Source organism: Podarcis melisellensis, assembly GCF_964234715.1.
Source record: "Podarcis melisellensis genome assembly, chromosome: 5".
NCBI classification, from domain to species: Eukaryota; Metazoa; Chordata; class Lepidosauria; order Squamata; family Lacertidae; genus Podarcis; species Podarcis melisellensis.
The window spans coordinates 6,029,962-6,044,616 of NC_138537.1; the positions used below are offsets into that span (position 1 = coordinate 6,029,962).

A 14,655-nucleotide genomic window follows, 5' to 3' on the forward strand; every position below is an offset into this window, starting at 1 on the left:
AAAGTGGTGCATGTAAATATGATCAAACCTTATTTTAGAACAGAAAACTGGGCACTGTATGCCCTACGAGAGGACCCAGGTGAACCAGACATACCATGCCAGGGGCACAAGAGAGAGTCCCAGAGTAGTTTAAAGGGCATAAAATTGGCTCCAACTTTAACCCTTAAACAGATCTTGCAGGAATATGAATCCTTATTCTGTAATATTCCAGGAGTGACCAAGGGTGTGGAACATCAGATAGACACAGGGGAAGCCAAGCCCATTGCTGTGAACCCCTACCATATAACAGGAGGGTATGTGGAGAAGGTTGGCAATGAGGTGCGGGACATGTTAAAAGCGGGAATTATTGCACCTTCAGAAAGCCCTTGGGCAGCCCCTATAGTGCTATTGGTCAAGACCGATGGATTGGTATCCTTTTGTTTGGATTTCAGAAAACTGAACCATGTCACCAAAGCAGATGCGTATCTCATGCCACGATTGGATAATCTGATAGAGACCATTGGGTGATGTCATTACATCACGTATTTAGATTTAACCAAAGGATATTATCAGGTCAAAATGAATCTGAGGGACCAAGAGATGACAGCATTTAGAAGTCCCTTAGGGCTCTATGAGTTCAAAGTTATGGCATTTGGGTTAAAAAATGTGCCCACCACGTTCCAAAGATTAGTGGACAAGATTCTAAATGGACTGAGCAGATGCACAGTCGCCTATTTAAATGATATTGCAGTGTTCAGTGTGACCTGGGAGGAGCATAAAGTACATTTAAGACTAGTTTTACAGCGACTTAAGGAGGCAGGATTGACTATCACAGCGAACAAATGCCAGATAGGTGGTGCGACTATACAGTATCTAGGACATATGGTCAGAGAAGGGGTAACTAAACCAGTAGAGGCAAAGGTTGAGGCCATTTCCACCTGGCCTACCCCTACTTCCAAACGGAAGGTACGCGCTTTCTTAGGACTAGCAGGGTACTATAGGAAGTTTATTCCAAACTTCAGTGAACTAGCAGTGCCGTTATCTGACCTTACGCGCAAGAAGGAGCCAGACCAAGTCAAGTGGACATCAGCCTGTCAGCAGTTCTTCAGCGCATTGAAAGGAGCCTTGATGTCAGGACCCGTTCTTGCAGTGCCAGACTACAATCAAGAATTCACTGTGTTCACAGACCCTTCAAACTCCGGAATCAGGGCTGTATTATGCCAGCCAGGACCAGAGGGAGACCTGCATCCAATCGCCTAAATAAGCAAAAAGTTACTGCCTAGAGAAAAGCACCTCTCGACAGTGGAGAAAGAATGCTTGGCAATTGTGTGGGCCCTTCAAAGATTGAAGCCGTATATCTGGGGACGAGGCTTTGTGTTATGTACAGACCACTCACTGTTGATATGGCTGCGATCGATGAAGAGTAATGGTAAGTTGCTGTGGTGGGTCCTATTACTACAAGACTTCAATTTTACCATCAAATGTGTGAAAGGATCCTTGAACATTGTAGCAGATGCCTTATCACGAAAACCAGAGAGTGAAGGATGAACAGAGACAATCAACAATTTACTTGTTTATGTATGTATATATAGAAACAAAACAAAACAAAACTTTTTGATCAGGAGTGTAACTTTAAGAAGTTAACTCTCCTGAATCGAAACTTCTTAAGAGGGGAGGTATGTGACGTTAACATATGAGAGTGCTGGAGGTGAAATAGTTAAACAGGTTACCCAATCAGAACCCAGGGAGGTGGAGTCAGAAGGACTATAAAACTAGCTCTGGGAGAGGCGAAGAGGGGGAGTTCGTTGGGAGTTGGATGGTTGGAGTGGGAGTGAATTGGGATAGAGTCTGTGGGTAGGTTGAGTTAGTGTAGCGAAATAAGCCGAGTCAGGAACAGTTAGGAGCTAGAAAGACAAGTAAATATCTGAGAGGTGGTTTAGTGAGTGAGAGCAGGTAGTGGAAGTTATGGGTCTGGACAGGCACCCCATGATTGTAATTGACTGAGACCGTTTATGAAAACACATGCTTGTTAAACTGTAATGAATAAACAGAATGGTTTATTAAGTAACAATGACAAAATTATGTAATATATGTTATTAAAAGGATAGCTGTATGGAGAGGATGGGAAGTTATATGTTCATGAAGAAAATACATAGCCAAAATTTAATGTAACTTTCTTAATCAATGATATGTTTATTTGACTGAAGAAGACGATTATGATTTCATGCTGTATATAGGTATAAATGAACAATAAAGCAAAATTTTAAAACAAGGAGGGGGAAAAGAACAGTGATCTTGTACATTTCCTCCAATGAATTTGGATTTTGCTGGCCTGAGGATAATCCAGTAAATGGTGAAAAAACCTCCCCCAAATTACTGCATTTTGGACAGCAGATGCTTTGCACTGGCGGTGGGAGGTTTTCTGGAAGATGAACCAGACTTTCACTACTACACTCCTTTTGACTGTATGCCCCCTGGTTCCCACTGTGCCCATTTGTGTTCCAGAGAAACTTTGTGCTCTTTTCTTCTTCTTATTTGGGTGGGATTTCCATGTTCTGAAGGAATACTACTTGCTTCTGATAATTTCTTCGACGTTGCTTGTTAAGCAGGCTGGGATCTTCTTAGCCCTGGTGGTACCTTTGCTGATCTGTGGTATACATTCTACCTGAGCACCTAATATTGCAGTTTAAAAATAACTCCCTAGCATTCTGAACATATGCCAAATCAGACCATTGTTCCATCTAGCTCAGTCTCATCTACATTGACTGGCTGTGGCTATCCAGAACTTCAGACGAGACTGTCTCCTAGTTGTACCTGGAGATGCCATGGATAGGACACAGTACTATTTTTCTAGAAAAACAGGTGCCAGAACTCACCGCAAACTCCTCCTCCTCCCTCCTCCTTTCTTCTTTAGACAAACATGTCGAGCCCAACCTTGAGATGCTGGGTCTTTTTCATGTACAATTCACATCCTGCCACTGCGCAACAGCCATTTCTCTTTCTTGGGCAGCAGCTGCTACTTTTTAAAAAATAATTTTATTTTCGATTTTGACAAAGTGATCATAAATAAGAATTAAAATGTGCACCCTACCCCCGAGACCATTCCATTATAACTATCCAACCTCCCCAAATTTCAACACCTCTTGTGATAGTTTGACCCCTTTCTGTTTTAGCAGCACAAATTCTGCAAACACGTTCCGTATCTCCTGTATATTCCCCGTTTCACCTTAATAACATGTGTTAATTTACCATTAATAGCTATATTAAGGGCTATTGCCATGAGGTCGTGGCTGAGGGCTTCCCATGGGCATTTGCATCGGGCCTTTTCCATATGCAATTTTATTTCATGAATGTATGGTACATCTTTTCCCAATGTTTCTAGCACAAATCAGTCGTACACTGGCCAAAATTCTAATTGCAATTCATATTAATCAGACTTCCTGTCATCTGAGTGACACATGTAAGAATGTTTATAGTGTTTCTAGCACATGACTTGGGATCATAGTCCAAGGTTACTTGGATATGATGTCAGAACATTTGTTGCTTATTCCCTTTTAATAAGAGAGTATATAAAGCGAGAGGAATGTTGATTTCTCTGAGTAAAGCAAGATCTCCTTAGAGAAAGAGTGTTGAACTTAACCAGGAATCCTAAAAAGTCTCAAGGAGAAAGAGAAAGCAAGAGAAGGATGGAAACAGGGGCATTTTTTATTGTTCTGCTGGTGGTTCTTCTGATTCTGCACTTCCTGAAACAGCTCTGGTCAAATAGGCACTATCCTCCTGGACCTCTCCAGCTTCCTCTCATTGGAGGCGTGTGGCGGATTGGGGTGAAGCTTCGTGATGATACTTTCATTAAGGTACTTAATTTTAACTCAGTCTAATATGAACAATTGTTTTGCCTATTTCCCTTAACAACTATGATATTTAATAAATTCAGTGAACTAGGTACTCTGAAGTTGTTCATTCCAGGCACTGCTGCTGTGTTACGTACAAGGGCATTAAAACCATACGAAAGTTGAAAATGTGCATTCAGAAATTACCAATTGTTCTAAGGTCTAAAAAACATAATAAATATTGATAATTAAACAAGGTAAACACACATGTTGCTGTTTAGTCGTTTGGTCGTGACCGACCCCATGGACCAGAGCACGCCAGGCACTCCTGTCTTCCATTGTCTCCTGCAGTTTGGTCAAACTCATGCTGGTAGCTTCGAGAACACTGTCCAACCATCTCGTCCTCTGTCGTCCCCTTCTTTCCCAACATCTTTCCCAACATCAGGGTCTTTTCCAGGGAATCTTCTCTTCTCATGAGGTGGCCAAAGTATTGTAGCCTCAGCTTCAGGATCTGTCCTTCCAGTGAGCACCCAGGGCTTATTTCCTTAAGAATGGATAGGTTTGATCTTCTTGCAGTCCATGGGACTCTCAAGAGTCTCCTCCAGCACCATAATTCAAAAGCATCCATTCTTCAGCCATCAGCCTTCTTGATGGTCCAGCTCTCACTTCCATACATCACTACTGGGAAAACCATAGCTTTAACTATACGGACCTTTGTTGGCAAGGTGATGTCTCTGCTTTTTAAGATGCTGTCTAGGTTTGTCATTGCTTCTCTCCCAAGAAGCAGGCGTCTTTTAATTTTGTGACTGCTGTCACCATCTGCAGTGATCATGGAGCCCAAGAAAGTAAAATCTCTCACTGCCTCCATTTCTTCCCCTTCTATTTGCCAGGAGGTGATGGGCCCAGTGGCCATGATCTTCGTTTTTTTGAAGTTTAGCTTCAGACCATATTTTGCGCTCTCCTCTTTCACCCTCATTAAAAGGTTCTTTAATTCCTCCTCTCTTTCTGCCATTAAGGTTGTGTCATCTGCATATCTGAGGTTGTTGATATTTCTTCCGGCAATCTTAATTCCAGTTTGGGATTCATCCAGCCCAGCCTTTCTCATGAAGAATTCTGCATATAAGTTAAATAAGCAGGGAGACAATATACAGCCTTGTCGTACTCCTTTACCAATTTTGAACCAATCAGTTGTTCCATATCCAGTTCTAACTGTAGCTTCTTGTCCCACATAGAGATTTCTCAGGAGACAGATGAGGTGATCAGGCACTCCCATTTCTTTAAGAACTTGCCATAGTTTGCTGTGGTCAACACAGTCAAAGGCTTTTGCATAGTCAATGAAGCAGAAGTAGATGTCTTTCTGGAACTCTCTAGTATGCCAGCTGGTCTTCTCCAATCCTCTGGCCACTGCTGAGTTTTCCAGACTTGCAGGGATATTGAGCGTAGCACCTTAACAGCATCATATTTTAAAGCACACATGCGTAAGTATATAAACCACATGTCTAAAATAGTACAGGAGAGCAATCCAAAAGTCATTTTGGCTCTCCTAAAGATTCTCAGTATTTCCTCTGCCTCCTTAATCCCCCTTGTCTGAGAACACGTAGGCAGATAGCAGTCAAGGGAAGTTCCTGAAGGGATTCTTGTCCTAGATCAATGAATTTCCTTTGTATTAATTGTCATTGTTTGCCCAGATGCTCTGCATTGAGGGATGTCCGATGGGCATCTTGATTGTCTTATCAAATACTAATACTAGTAGGGATGCCATGCGTGAGTGGCAGCTCGTACGGATGCCGCAAGTGGCGCCCATACTGACTGCTTGCGTGCCCTTCGCCGATCCCCAGCTGGGGGGAGGCAGTGGCCCATCTTGACACCCTCCCAGGGTGGCACCCAGGGTGACCTGCCCCCTCTGCCCCCCTCTTCATATGGCACAGTGTATACTGTTACATGTTATGTGCTTCCTTGGCGTATGTTTATAACCAACCAGAGAATTAACATGAAAAATCTTTACCTCCATTCTTTCAAATCTTCTAGAGCCATCACTTCTGGTGTAAATGAACATTATATATAAAAAGAAACTCCACAGCACTGACCACAGACACATAAAAAAATGCATTTTAAAAAGAGTAAGCACAAAGATCACTCTGCATTCATTCATGGCAGCACTTATCTGTATCTGTTGTAGACCTGCATATGCTATTCAAGATTTTAAGCTTGGAAAAGTCTTCATCTTGTTCATTGGAAATACAAACACTTTTTTAAAAAAGCAATTCAAAGACTAATACAGCAAAATGCATCTCTGCAGTAAATGCTAATCTCTAGGTAATACTCCCAGGAAGAGCAAAAGGCCAGGTCTGTGAAATCTGCATCAGAGAGTCATTTAAAAGCACCAGCTGCAGCTGTGAGACTAATGGCACTGAGACAGGAAGGATGCACAGGCTGATCCTGCTACCACTTACTAGTCAACAATTCTCATAGAGAAAATGCAACAACATTTTGGCATGTGTATTTTCCTGATTTCACCTAGCTCCCCATGCTGTAATTCTCCTACTTTATATGTTTTTGTGCTTTTCATTATTAATCAGATTCTTGTCCTTTTATATTAGTTTCTATATTATTATTAGGTGTGTTGTTTGTATCTGCAGGATGAAGGACGCTTAAATCTGAAAGACACCACACAAACCAAGCAGCTGAGCTAATGAAATAGTTTATTGCAATATACTCTGGAGCTTGTCCTCCCACTCTTCCCATGTGTGATGCAACATGGCCCAGAATGCTATGTACTTCTCCTCTTCCAACAGATGAATGGACACCAAGTTCACTTGGCAGTGTAGTAGGAGATCATTATCTATTCCCAGGAAAGTAATGGGATTTAGTAACTCATATGTAACCAGGGAAGACACGAGACAATATTTAATTTGGTTGTTTGTTTGTTTAATACATTTATATTTTTTTTAAAATATTTTTTATTGGTTTTTACACATAATAAGAACAAACAAAACAGACAAACATAAACATTAAAAACAAACAACAAAAATTGACTTCCCCATGCCTTCCCTTCGCCACATCCTTGTTTTACCATTCTTTCGAGCAACTCATCGATCAATCTTTAGTCAGGTCCCTTTTGAGCTTTCTTAAAGTTTAAGATTTACAGCTGTAATTCTTTGTTTCCTACCCCTTAACATCTTATCAGTCCACAATTTTACAGTAGTTTTTTAAATATGTTTTAAATTTCCCCCAGTCCTCTTCCACTGTCTCTTTCCTCTGGTCACGGATTCTGCCGGTCATCTCTGCCAGTCCCATATATTCCATCACCTTCGATTGCCATTCTTCCAGAGTAGGTAATTCTTGCATCTTCCAATACTTTGCCAACAGGATTCTTGCTGCTGTGGTTGCATACATAAAAAATGTCTTATCCTTCTTTGATACCATTTGGCCGACCATGCCCAAGAGAAAAGCCTCCGGTTTCTTTGCAAATGTCCACTTAAGGACTTTCTTAATTTCATTATAGATCATTTCCCAGTAGGCCTTAATCTTTGGGCAGGTCCACCAAAGATGATAAAAAGTACCTTCAGCCTCATTACATTTCCAGCATTTGTTATTGGGCAAATGATAGATCTTTGCAAGTTTGACTGGGGTCATGTACCACCTATAGATCATTTTCATTATATTCTCTTTCAGGGCATTACATGCCGTAAATTTAACACCGGTGGTCCATAACTGTTCCCAGTCGTCAAACATAATGTCATGACCAACATCCTGTGCCCATTTAATCATAGCTGATTTCACTGTTTCATCCTGTGTGTTCCATTTCAGCAGCAAATTATACATTTTAGATAGATTTTTAGTATTGGATTCTAGCAATTCTGTTTCTAACTTTGACCTCTCCTTCTGAAAACCAAGTTTCCTGTCCTGCTTAAACATCTCATTTATCTGACGGTAGTGTAACCAATCTCGAACTTTATGCTTTAGCTTCTCAAAACTTTGTAGCTTCAATTTTTCGCCATCATATTCTAAAATTTCACAATACTTAGGCCAATTAGTGTCCATATTAATTTTTTTCACTGCTTTCGCTTCCATTGGTGACAACCACCTAGGGGTTTTACTTTCCAATAAATCCTTATATCTATTCCAAACATTGTACAATGCTTTCCTGACAATATGGTTTTTAAAACTTTTATAAACCTTTACCTTGTCATACCACAGATATGCATGCCAACCAAAACTATTGTCATATCCTTCCAGATCAAGAATGTCTGTGTCTTCAAGAAGTAGCCATTGCTTCAACCAGCAAAAAGCTGCTGATTCATAATAAAGTCTTAAGTCTGGCAGGGCGAAGCCCCCTCTATCTTTTGCATCAGTTAGAATCTTAAATTTTATTCTGGGCTTTTTGCCCTGCCAGACAAATTTAGATATGTCTTTCTGCCACTTCTTGAAACAGTCCATTTTGTCTAGAATCTGCAACGTCTGAAATAAAAACAACATTCTTGGCAATACATTCATCTTGATAACAGCAAATCGGCCTAACAAGGAAAGTTTCAGCCTAGACCATATGTCTAGATCTTTTTTAACTTCTGTCCAGCATTTTTCATAGTTGTCTTTAAATAGATTCACATTTTTTGATGTCAGATTTACCCCCAGGTACTTAACCTTTTTTTCTATTTCCAACCCAGTTTCACTTTGAAACCTATCTTTCTCCTCTTTTGTTAGATTTTTTTCCAGCACCTTTGTTTTCTGTTTGTTCAGTTTAAATCCTGCGACCTGGCTGAATATCTCCATTAATTCTAAAACTCTTTTGGTACTAGCTTCTGGCTGTTGCAAAGTTAGCACTAAGTCATCTGCAAATGCCCTTAACTTATATTGTTTGGATCCGACCTGTATTCCTTTTACCAGCTGGTCCTTCCTAATCATGTTTAATAAAACCTCCAGGACAGATATAAACAGTAAAGGGGATATAGGGCATCCCTGTCATGTACCTTTCTCTATTGGTATTTCATCCATTACCACATTGTTCACAATTAGTTTCGCTCTTTGTTCAGAATATATTGCACCTATACCGTTTTCAAACCCTTGGCCTACCCCCATCCCATGGAGATTCTTCTTCATAAATTTCCAAGAAATGTTGTCAAAGGCCTTCTCCGCGTCCACAAAGATCAAAACTGCCTTCCTATTAATGTCCACCTCTAGCATCTCCAAAATGTCTATAATGTTCCTCACATTTTCTGACATATGTCTCCCTGGGAGAAAGCCTGTTTGGTTCTTATGAATCTCCTCCACCAAAACTCTCTTAAATCTTTTTGCCAAAACGTCTGCAAAGATTTTATAATCCACGTTCAAGAGTGATATAGGGCGGTAGTTTTTAACTTGATGTTTCTCAGTCTCTGTCTTCGGTATAAGTGAGATGAATGCTTCTCTCCACGATTCGGGAGCCTTTTTCCCCTCTAATATCTGATTGCATACTTCCTTCAATGGCTGTGTTAGCCATTCTTTAAGATCTTTGTAGTATTTCGCAGTCAAACCATCTGGTCCTGGTGATTTCCCCAATTTCATATTCTGGATGGCACCCTCTATTTCTTGTTCTGTAATTTTTTCATTCAAAATCCTTTTATTTTGTTCTGAAATCTTTGATAGTCCATATTTTTTAACAAATTCCTCTATTTCTTGTTCGTTTGTAGGCCCTTGTGCATAAAGTTTTTTGAAAAAACTTTGAAAACAGTTGCTTATTTCATTTGGTTTGTTGATAATTTTCCCATCTAATTCCAGGGATGTCACAGTGTTTAACTTTTGCCTCTTTTTCAGTTGCCATGACAGCAGTTTCCCACATTTATCTGCCGATTCAAATGTCCTTTGTCTCATTTGCTTTATCTTCCATTCTATTTCCTGGTTCATCAATTCCATGTATTGCGTCTGATGGTACTTTATTTCTCTTAAAATCTCATGAGACTTCGGTTTAGATCTCAGTTTCTTTTCTCCTTCCTTTATCTGGTTCAAAATCTTTTCCTTCCTCTCATTTTGTTTCTTCCTTTTTATAGAATTTTGCTGAATTAGGAATCCACGCATCACGGCCTTGCTTGCGTCCCATACTATTCTTTTTTCCACCTCCGTTCTCAAATTTATCTCAAAGTAATCCTTCAATATTTTTTGGGCCTTTTGATAAATTTCTTCATCTCTAAATAGGGTGTCATTCATTCTCCATCTGAAGGTTCCAGCCGTTGTTAATTTCATTTCCATCTTGACTGCGTTATGGTCGGAGCAGGTTTTTATGCAGATTTCTGTTTTTTTCACTCTTGGTGCCAGGCTGCTAGAAATCCAAATTTGATCAATTCTAGTCCAGGTCATTTTTGCTTCCGAGAAAAAGGTTCCCTCTCTTTCCAGAGGGTTCCTAGTTCTCCAAATGTCGATCAAGTCCATGGTGTCAGTGAGTTCAAAGAAGGTCTTTGGTAGTCTCCCGTCCTTAGAGATTACTTGTCTTTGTGCCTTGTCCATGTTTGTGGAGACAACTCCGTTGAAATCTCCCATCATTATAATTTTAAAGTCCATAAAGTCCATTAAAGTCTCATGCAACTTCTTGAAGAACTCTGCCTTCCCCTCATTAGGTGCATAAACTCCGACAATTAAAATCTTTTCTCCTTGAATTTGAATTTCTACTGCCAGGTATCTTCCTTCATCATCTTTGAAGATCATTTTTGGTTCCCATTTTTCCTTGGCATAAATCACCACCCCTCTTTTCTTAACTTTGTCCGAGGAAACAAATTCCAGTCCTAGTCTCTTATTTATCAAAAGTTTCCTGTGTATCCTGGCAATGTGGGTTTCTTGCAGGCAGATTATATCTAACTGTTCTTTCTTTAATATGTGAAAAACTTGATCTCTTTTTCGGGGATGGTTTAGACCATTACAGTTCCAGCTCAGAAGTTGCAGGGACATTTTTATTATTGGGTATTTTTCCCACCCACTGCTCCAAGTTCTTGTTCCTCGTCAGTCGGTGCTGGGTTCAATCCAAACGATAGGTTTGTAATATCCAGTGTTTCCCTCTCTACAGTTCCTTTCTGAAAGTCCTCAGAGTATCTCTCCAAAAAGTGTTCTTTGTCTTGAATTGTTTTTATTTTGATTTTCTTCCCTTTGAAGTTGAAGGACAACCCTTGTGGGAATTCCCACCTGAATGAGAGGTTATTTTGTTTCAATAGGTCAACTAAGTCTTTAAATTGTGTTCTCACCTCCAAAAAGTATCTAGGAATATCTTTAAAGAGCTGTATTTGGGAATTTTTGATAACCAATGCCCTCTGGAAGTGTAGGTTCAATATTTTGTCTCTTTCTTCCTTGGATCTGAGAGTAATTAAGCAATCCCTTGGCTTCTTGCCTTGCTTTCTGCCGATCCGGAAGGCTGTAGTTATTGTAAAATCCTCTTCCTCTTCCCCTAACTCTTCACTCCAAAATTCTTGGAACTTATCTGTAAGAAATTCCCCGAGCTTGTCCTCCTCCTCCTCAGGTACCAGTCTCAATTTCAAATTCTTGCCTTTCCTCTCCAATTCCATGAGGGCCAGGGCTTCATCATGTTCATGTACCTTCTTTGCAATAGGAACAAATTTCCCTCTGGTTTCCTCGGCCGTGGTCCTCGCGCTTTCAGCTATTTTCCTTGTCTCTGTGCTTTCCTGAATTAAACGATTTATGGAATCTGTATTAGTCGATATTATTGTCGTGTTCAAGTCCAATCTTGTTGTCAATTCAGTCAATTTCTTGGAGTTCTCTGTGGTTTGCCTAGTAAGTGACTCTAAAGATTCATTTATCCTGAGTAGAGCCTGTGTCATGGAATCCATTGATACCGTTGTTGTTCTTTCCTGTGTTGCTGCTGCTCCTGTCAAGGAGCCTCTTTTCTTTTGAGCCTGAGCCTGTTTTGCTTTGGATCTTGTTGATATTTCATCCAGTGGGCCGCTCATATCTCAAGGTCGTTCCCACAGGAACAGTTGCAGTTGGAAAATCCCACTGTTTCTATCTCAATGCAGCAGTCTCTCTTTTAAGCCTCTAGAGGGAGTACCTTGTATCCAGTACGAAAACAAAGAAACAGGGAAAGAAATAGCCACAAAGTTCCAAAAGCGAAAGTCCAAGTAAAAACCCTACTTCGTTGCAATTTAAAATGTTACAGTTTTTATCCACTAAAGTCCCGTTATTTTATTTCAGATAAATCTTACTTTATATCCTCAATCTAGTTTGACAGTTCTCTTCAGGCGCTCACTGCTCAGGCAGCCTGGCCAGAGGTATCGGCAGTGGAAAGTTTCCCGTTCAAAACTCCTTTCTTTAAGCAGATAAAATTAAGTCAAATTTCTTCCCCCCCTCTCCTGCTCATTGGGGGGGGGGAGGTCCTCTTCCGATGTCAGGTTTAACAGGGTTAAAAAGCATAAATACGTCCCCTTTAAGCACAGCTTACTCTTTTCGTTGCTCAGTCAATCATGCAGTTCCGGGAGGCAGACTTCCTTACTTTTTGCCCATCCCGTTTTCAGCCGAATCTTCTTAAATTTAAAGTCCCGTTCCCTTTATTTGCTGTTCTTACTCACGGGTGTTGTTTCCAATCGGTGGTTTCAGGAAGGAATCGGCGCTCTCCGTCAATGGCGACACGGCTTCGCTCCGTGAGCTGGGTTGCGATCCTCAGCACCGCGCTCACACCCGATGCCACTCCGGAGCCTTTAAAAAGGCTCTTTCGCGATACCGGGGGGCGCAAAGGTGCCCACCGAATCTCCTTGTTCACAGGCTTCAGCGCCTGTGATTTTAGGGGTCCCCCGCTCGCCGTAGCGGGTCAGACCCGAACTCACGGAGCAGTCCTGCTTCGGAGCTCGAAGCAAGGACCGCCATTAATGCTGGCGCCGACCGGAAGTCCTGTTTAATACATTTATAAGCCAAATTACTCAGACAGGTATTTCTTAATTCCTTCCCACTTAATTCCATCCTCTTCTTAATTCCCTACCACAACTTTGGGTAACCTTCCCCAAAAATTTCAATGTGCGGGGGTGACAAAAGAAATTCTGCACCAGGTAACACCTGACCTTGCTACGCCTCTGCTGTTGTGACCCACCGTGGTAAACCTGACCCGGTGCTCTAGCCAAGCTTATACGAACTCGATGCCCTCCAGACTACAATGCCCATCTCCCCCAACCAGCGTGGCCAATGGTCAGGGATGATGGGAGTTGCAGTCCAACAGTATCTGGTGGGCTCCACTTTCCACATCCCCGCACAAAATGTTTTTATGGTGATGATGAAGAAGCCTCTGGCAATGGCTGGCTCATCTACTTGCCTGTCACCAGATGGCTGGAGACTATGAAGTGCCTCTCTGCTGCTCTGATCCCACGAAAGGGAAAACACGGGCAGGAGGGAGTAAAACAAATGGGTTGGAATGAAGGAAGGAACGAAAGAAAGAAAAGGAGATGCTGGCAAGAGAAGAAAATATCGGGAGATGCTTAAGAGGCGAGGAAGGCTGAAGCTCACATATTAGGTTGAAATAACTATCTGAACATAGCATTCCTCTTCTCTCTTTTGACCCAAATGGTAGATGGCAAAGCAATATGGAAACATTTACACCCTTTGGGCAGGATATCAACCCTTCATAATACTGTCTGGATTCCAAGCAGTGAAAGAAGCGCTCATTGACCACTCTGAAGAATTTGAAGACCGACCACAGACTCCTTTCCTTATGACTATAGCAAACGGAAAGGGTAAGTAGTGAAGAAGACACAGCTTACAAGGTGGAATAGGTACATAAGAATAGGTAATAGACACACAGCTAAATGCTAGCTAAGATGTTGATCCAACTAGTGATACATCCCCCACACCTTCCTTTTGGAGATTGAGGTGGGTGACTGGCATCCAAGAACTGGGAAGCAAGTGGGCACTCCTTCAAATGGGTTGGGCCTGCAAGGTTTGTTCATACCTGGCGCCTCTATGTCCTTAATGAAGGAGACAGTGTTGGTGCCAGCTTGGCACCCAATTTAGTCTTAGTCACCTCCTCAGAACGGAGAGGCTGCTCACTGGCAATTCTATTTTGATCCTCTCTCCAGGTCAGTTTCATAGAATAGAACTGGGTGCTTGTATTTCAATCCCTTGGCAGTTATGCTCTGGTTTGTCACAGTTTACCCTTTGGTCCCCAATTCGGTTTAACTTCTGCATGAAGCCTTTGGCAGCAGTGATTAGCAGATTTGGGGCAAGATGTCATTAACACCCTGATGATGCTCAACTCTATTGCTTTGTAACATTTGAATCGGGAGAACCCATGCAAGCTCTGGATGGGCTGGATAAGGTGGTGGGTTAAATGAGGACCAATAAAGTGAGTCTGGATCCTGGTAAGATGGAGGCATGTTAGGTGGGTGGTTCTTGAGTCTAGATAATTGGTCAGTTGCCTGCTATGAATAGGGCTGCACTTGAGAGAACCAGCACATAGTCTAGAAGTGCTTCTGGATCCATCTTTGTTGCTCCAAGCCCAGGTGACCTCAAGGCCTTCTACCACCTTCATCAGGCAAGGCAGCTTTGGCTAGTAAGACAGCTAAGGTGGTTTCTGGACCAGGTTTGGCAACCTCCAGGCTAGATTATTGCAATGTGCTGTATTTGGGGCTGCCCTTGAGGTTAGTCAGGGTGAAAAATGAAGTGGATCAATTGTTCATGTGGGCAGGATATAGCCAACATTTTAGCCACTGTTGCAAGAATTCCACTGGCTGCCAATTAGCTACTGGGATAAGTTCAAGGAGGTGGTTTTGGTGTAGAAAGGCCTATACAACCTGGGTTCAAGATGCCTGCAAGATCATCTCATTCCCTTTATACATCATCAATCACTGTACTCCGCAGGTGACGGTCTTCTGAAGATACTGTCTTA

General features: G+C 41.6%; 1 protein-coding gene and 1 long non-coding RNA gene across 2 annotated transcripts in view; both read left to right on the forward strand.

Moving 5' to 3' along the window:
* The first annotated feature begins 3,469 nt into the window (after positions 1-3,469).
* Positions 3,470-14,655, forward strand: part of LOC309369812 (cytochrome P450 2C39-like) — a 36,320-nt gene continuing 25,134 nt past the window's right edge. Inside the window, exons 1-2 of the mRNA XM_081911152.1 lie at positions 3,470-3,833; positions 13,342-13,504. Of these exons, the coding sequence (XP_081767278.1) occupies positions 3,666-3,833; positions 13,342-13,504 (331 nt within the window). The 5' untranslated portion in view covers positions 3,470-3,665. The remainder of the gene's footprint in view (positions 3,834-13,341; positions 13,505-14,655) is intronic.
* On the forward strand, positions 5,592-13,335 carry LOC309370009. Its single transcript, XR_014168346.1, has 3 exons — positions 5,592-6,125; positions 6,449-6,727; positions 12,670-13,335. It is a non-coding gene; the product is annotated as an uncharacterized lncRNA (long non-coding RNA).